The sequence below is a fragment of the Sinocyclocheilus grahami genome, unplaced genomic scaffold (assembly GCF_001515645.1).
Source record: "Sinocyclocheilus grahami isolate Dianchi unplaced genomic scaffold, SAMN03320097.WGS_v1.1 scaffold52.1, whole genome shotgun sequence".
Taxonomy (NCBI): domain Eukaryota; kingdom Metazoa; phylum Chordata; class Actinopteri; order Cypriniformes; family Cyprinidae; genus Sinocyclocheilus; species Sinocyclocheilus grahami.
Window position 1 is genome coordinate 1,837,030 of NW_015505231.1, and position 6,203 is coordinate 1,843,232.

General features: G+C 36.3%; 1 protein-coding gene across 3 annotated transcripts in view; it reads right to left on the reverse strand.

The window, feature by feature from the left end:
- LOC107583280 (polyadenylate-binding protein-interacting protein 2B-like) overlaps positions 1 to 5,764 on the reverse strand; it is a 13,692-nt gene extending 7,928 nt beyond the window's left edge. The window contains exon 1 of one of the 3 annotated variants that reach the window (XM_016269452.1): positions 651 to 727. In XM_016269452.1, coding sequence (XP_016124938.1) covers positions 651 to 693 — 43 coding nt within the window. In that variant the 5' untranslated portion in view covers positions 694 to 727. Of the gene's footprint in view, positions 1 to 650; positions 728 to 5,261; positions 5,415 to 5,651 lie in introns of those variants that run through there. The other 2 variants (XM_016269454.1, XM_016269455.1) reach the window with 2 other exon arrangements.
- Positions 5,765 to 6,203: the final 439 nt, after the last annotated feature.

Sequence of the window (6,203 nt, forward strand, 5' to 3'; positions counted from 1 at the left end):
ATCTACACTACTGTTTAATGATTTGGGATAAGTAAAAGAAAAATTTATGTTTTTGAACATTAACCCCCGTTTTCACAGACAAGGCTTAAGCATAGTCTCCGACTAAAATGCATGTCTGTTCTGTTTTAACAGTCAGAAACTTGCACGGACATATCTTAAAATGTTAGTACTATTGATTTGTCTCAAGATGCACATCAGTAATGTTTTTTTCTAAGGCACGTTTATAAAAGATAATGTCCTAATTAGATCTATGGCCTAATCCTCGTTTAACCTAAGCCCTGTTTTTGAAACCAGGCCTGAAAGTCTCTTATATGCAACATTGCTGCATTTGATCAAAATACAGTAACATAAGTAATATTGTGAAATACTATCACAATTTAAAAAAAAACTTAAATTTAAAATATTTTTTTATTTTACTATCGGTTTACTATTGCTATTTATTCCAGTTATGTGAATGAATGGTAAATATAAAAATGAAGAATAAAGGGAGTATTTCACAATAATTTGTTAGGATTAGAATTGAGCTGAGAAACCAGTTAACTTAAGACAAAAAAATAAAAACAAGGCTGCTGAAAGCCGTTTATAAACTGTAACGCTTAAGACAATAGCATAAAGCATATCATAACACTTAAACAACCACACCTACTCACTGTGTACATGAACTACTGGTGCATGTACAAGATCACGTTCCATAATGATGCTGAACACTCAACCTGTTCACCTGCAATAGATGATCATCCAAGACTACATTAATAAGAGAATAAACAAAACACACTAACAATACATGCAATGCACATTTCCAAATATATACACTAATAGTTGTTTTTGGTATGAATTCCTCTGATTTGGAGTTGATATTTTGGCAATAAACTCTGCATTTTTGCATGATTTAAACCCTGTACCCTGCCCCCCCCCCCAAAAAAATCTGATCAACCAAACACAACTCAAAACATATGCATGTTTGCTATCAGTTGCAGATGTTTACAGTAATACCTGCTGTAAACACTAGAGGGAACAGTAACCCTGATACTTTAGGACAACAGATTAAGCAGTTCATTTCATATAATATTTAAAAAGACTACTTGGTTGCGTTTTATTCATGCGCAATAGGTATACACTAGCCTGCTGCATGGCAAAATTGGTCTTTCCCCCCACCAATCAGCTGTTTACACACATTGACTGTGTCTGAAGCTGAATGCTGCCTCTCGCATATGGAGAGAAAGACATTAAAGCAAGTCCGAATTTAATATTTGCATAAATTGTCACCAACTAAGCAGCATTCTTACTATTGCTGCAGCGTGTGTGTACAATACGTACGTACAATATGCTTAATATGCTTTTCCAATGTGATGATTGAACCACAAATAAAATCAGTTATGATTAGGGGTGTGACGAGATCTTGTGGCGCGAGATCCGATGTGTCTCGCGAGATCAGTAAGATCTCATTAGAACGTGACGATTTCCTTGCGCAGACCTTTTAGATATATTTGCATTACACTGGCTCGTTCACAAGTGGTGGTATGCGAGATATTTTGTGTTCACATCAGGCAAGTGGCCGCATGATAAGTGGGAAAATTACACAGTGTAGTCTTTATCCAGTCATAAAAACAGAATTCACAGTTTAACGTGGAATGTCACGGAATTTGTCAAATTTTGAATGAATCAAAAGTAGGTCATTACACTTAAATCAAGTCACGATATGGACTGGTATCTAGAAATATTAAGCCGAAAAAGTCGATTTAAATATGAATCCTGCATGTTCTGCCTGTCTCTGTTAATGAATGGCGCAGACGTGTGGTTTTATGAGAGGCCGTTCAAGATATTATTCAAACTTTTTCACGCACACACCATCAAACTCTCTCTCATACACTACACTGTAAAAAATAAGTGTAATTTTAACTAACATTTTATAAAAACGCTACGGAAAAAAACTTAATAGGTTAACGGTAAGTTCCCGTACTATATACACAGGGGAAAAAAACCTGTAAAATATCTAACCAGACATTATGTAATTTTACAGTAAAATGCTGTTAATTTTACAGTTTTTAGAAGTAAAAATAACAGATCAATGTATACAGTCAAAAACTGTAAACTGATATTCCCAGAATTCCCTGCATGACACTCCACATTTGAAAGTATTTTGTTTAAATAATCATGTTATTTTAATAGTTTTTGTTATTAGTTATGTATAGTTGGGCTTTATGTTACATCTTCTGTTGTTTAATGCATTATTTAAGTATCATGTGTGTTACCATGATGGTGTTTTGTGTTTGCATGAATGACTCTGTGCACCTTCTATATATTAGTATATACTTCTGCTTGTGGTGAAGCTACTTGTGATGAGCTTTGATTCTTCATGTGGCTTTCTCTTTTATCACCTGCATTATTATGGTGGCTGTCAGTATGTTAAAGGTACAAAACAGATTTTAATAGCAGTGTGCATTGTTGAATTTACATTCAAAAGTTCTTGTTTGTAAATTACAGTTTTATACTGTAAAATTTACAGGTTTTGGCCGTAAATGTGTTTACAATTTTTCTGTATTTTTTACAAAATTATTCTGGCAACCACAGCTGCCAAAATTATTTTGTAAAAACTACAGATTTTTTTTTACAGTGTATTAAAAATCTTGTCTCGTTCTCGTGAACCCAGTCTCGTGGGATAAGTGTCTCGTCACACCCCTATTTAGGATACCAACATTTTTTTTTAACTGATAATTTGTAAAATCTGCAAAATAGCCGTTTTTCCCAAAATGATAAGCGTTATGATGTTAAGTAAATACCAAGATGCACTTTGCTGAATTAAACATACACGTAATCGTGCGAAGACTTGTATATACATAGAATACTACGGTTCAATTTGTGAAATAAATCATTAAAATTGAGCAGGCAATATGCAATGTACACAGCTCGTAGCATTTTCATTTGCAACAACCACAGACTCACAGAACATTTGTGGCTGACTGGCTAATGTATGAGAGATCAGAGATTTAAGGCTAAATAATAGCAGTGACATCACTGGAGGAAATGAGCTCATCTGTGAGTGATGACATGAGAGGATGAGCTACTGAGAGATCTACAGGGGCTTTAAACTCTCTCTCTCTCACACACGACAGGCAATAGGTAACAGAGACCATAACTTAAACAAGCACATATGAGGTTTCTGGAAAAAAAAAACCTTCCTCTGCAATGCTGGACCCACTGTTATTTGTTATTTTGGAACTTGCAAGTGACTTTTTGGGTTTGGGTTAATCCATTAACATTTTGCAGCCTAAATCCTTGATTAAAAAGAAATAAATACAGAATATTATATCACAATCTGCCACTTGTCCAAATACTGGTTCAGACAGACAAGTAGGCCTATATACTAGTTGGCAGATCTAGTGATCATGGCTGTACAGAGTATTTACAAATGCATGCATTGCTTCACATAGTGTACAAGGGCAAAACAAATCAATGCTGCAATTTCTAATGTTTGAACAAACACAAGCAAACATGTTAGCATGAACAAACTGTTTCAATGCATAACATACATATACAGTTACTAATAAACTCAGCAAAAAATAAATGTCCCTTTTATCAGCATATTGTAATTTAAAGAATTTAGTAAAATCCAAATAAGCTTCACAGATCTTTATTGCAAAGGGTTTAAACAATGTTTTTCCATGCTTGTTCAATAAACAAACAATACTTGCACATGCACCTGTGGAACAGTCCTTTAGACACTAACAGTTTACAGTTGGTAGGCAAATAAGGGCACCGTTTACAATAACTTAGGAAAGTAAAGAGCCATTTCTACTCCCTGCCAGTTAAGTTTGTCTTGTGGAGTGCTATTCAGAGTTATGAGGTTCAAGCTTTGTTAGGATGCAGTCCACTGTCTTCCCACGGAGTTGCTCCCATCAGGTTTGTAGTCTGCAAGAAATTGAATTCCTGTGTTCTCCAATCAGGCATAAAAACATGAACTCCGGCCTTGATTGGACTTGATTGTTGTGTCAAATGTAATAAAACTCCCTAGTATTATGGACATTGCCTTCTTGATATTCCTTCAGTCAGTGTTTGTTACAGGTGATAGTCACAAATACATGCTTGACTCGCGTTACTCGTTCATGAAGACAGTATGTGAGATGCTATGGTAGGCTGCTGTGTGAAAATCACATTTTGAGATTCACACCCGTAAGTAAACACAGTTGTCAGATCAAAAACACTGACAGTGGGAACGTAGCCAGTAATTAGAAAAAATCCCTAATGTATTGGTAGAATGACCCAGCTGGGGGAGGCCATCCTCCTCACAATGCCCCATATTAAAACAAATACATACAAACGTTAATTGAACAAACAAATGTAATACATCCACACAGAGCATTTATAATACTGCACAACTTGACATTCCTTTTAACTCTCAGTTTCACTGCCAAAACTGTGCTACAAAATGTAAAAAAAAATAAAAATAAAAAACTTGAATCTCAGCCTGCCCTCATTTTTAAATATGGGACAAGGCCTAATCCCAGGCATCTATGTACAGTATCATAGTCCATTGTCATAAACAGTTTATTAAAACTACAGTGTCCTACTATCTACTGTTTTATGTTTTTTTTGTGTGCCACTAATCAATACAATGTTCAAAAGATATTAGGTCAACAAGTAACACCTTAGTCGAGATTAGAGAGAGAGTAAAAGTTTATCAACCCATCCAATAACTACAGATTCAAGATTCCTCCCTCACACCTACAGTACAAGAAAAGCAGCTAGGTCTGGACTCTGGACAACTCGGTCGATGTAAGGAGCTGATCATTGCAGTGGTTACACAAGTTACATGTTCCCTTCAAACACAGTGATGAGCAGCATGTGTGATAGACTGCAAAAAAACTCAAGCTTATGCAACAACACGCTACTGCATGCGTGTTTATAGAGACACCACTGTCAGAAATATCAAAACAAAAGACTAGGCACAGTCAACCTTACTTCTAGACAAGCATTCTGATACTGAGGCATTGGCTGATAAACAGAAAAGGTAAACAACTTTTTTTTTTTTTTTAAATGAGCACTTTCAACATCATAAACGAGTTTAAACACAAAAGCATCAAAACGCAACGAAGTTCCCCGAAACAACCATATAAGCTAGTTAGCTTAGTAAACGTTACACCGTTTACAGCACGCGCTTTATAAACACTCAAGCCAATTATGTAATCCACTTTTGCAGTAAGTTATACACCGAGAATTTAGAGGACAAACAAATAGCTCTCAGCAACGCGAATATAACTTACCTTCATGGTAGGACAAAGCACGTATCAATGAGAGTTAACTGACAAGAAAGGTAGCGTTGAAAAATGCAATGACAGCCACAGCAAGTGGGCCACAACAACCCCCCGACACGAGTTTATCCACAAGAACTTAATACACAAAGTTGCAAAACAACGCATTGTTAATCATGTAAGAGAAAAGCAATCCAAATTCACGAACAACCAAACAAGAACCAGTTTGCACGGCCATATTTGCCGTCGGAACCGCTTTTTAGACGTTAAGACAGCGTCCAGTCAATGACAGAGACACCGAGAGACAGTGAAGTCTGCCTGGTCGAGACGTGCAAATACACACACACCGAGAGGAAAACAGTGCAAGCTAAAGACCGATCGATAACCCTGCAAATATCGTACCTGGCATTGCTGGCGCTAATAATGTCCGTCAGATCTCGCGGAAAGCTTCAGTTAACACTGTACGGAATGATTAATCCCTAATTTGCAAGGTAGTTGAGCTGAGATGAGATGAGACTGACGGTAGTCTCTTTGTGTTGTGTAATGCTCGTTCTACCAGATGTGGTTCCTGCTTAAACACACATGCATCAACCCTCTTCCCTCTGTGTTGGTCTCTTTCAAACACAAACGCATAAATTAAAGAATGCAGTTACTATGTCATTTTATGACCATTCGGCATTTTTATGACAATATGTAGGAACAGTGCCTGGAACATATTTTAAAAAACATGCTTATTATAGTTTAGAAACAAAACAACAACAACCCTGACCTATTCAGTCAAATTCACAAGCTACTTCTCCGACCAATGTGTGAAACGCGCTTATAAATAATATTTAGTTTATTTGATTAAAGTGCAGGAAAACACATGCTTGATAAAGTACTAATAGTGAGCCAGAATCAATCCAGCGAATCGGTTCCTTCGAGTAGTTTGTTTTCAAAAGCTGGTTAAAAAAA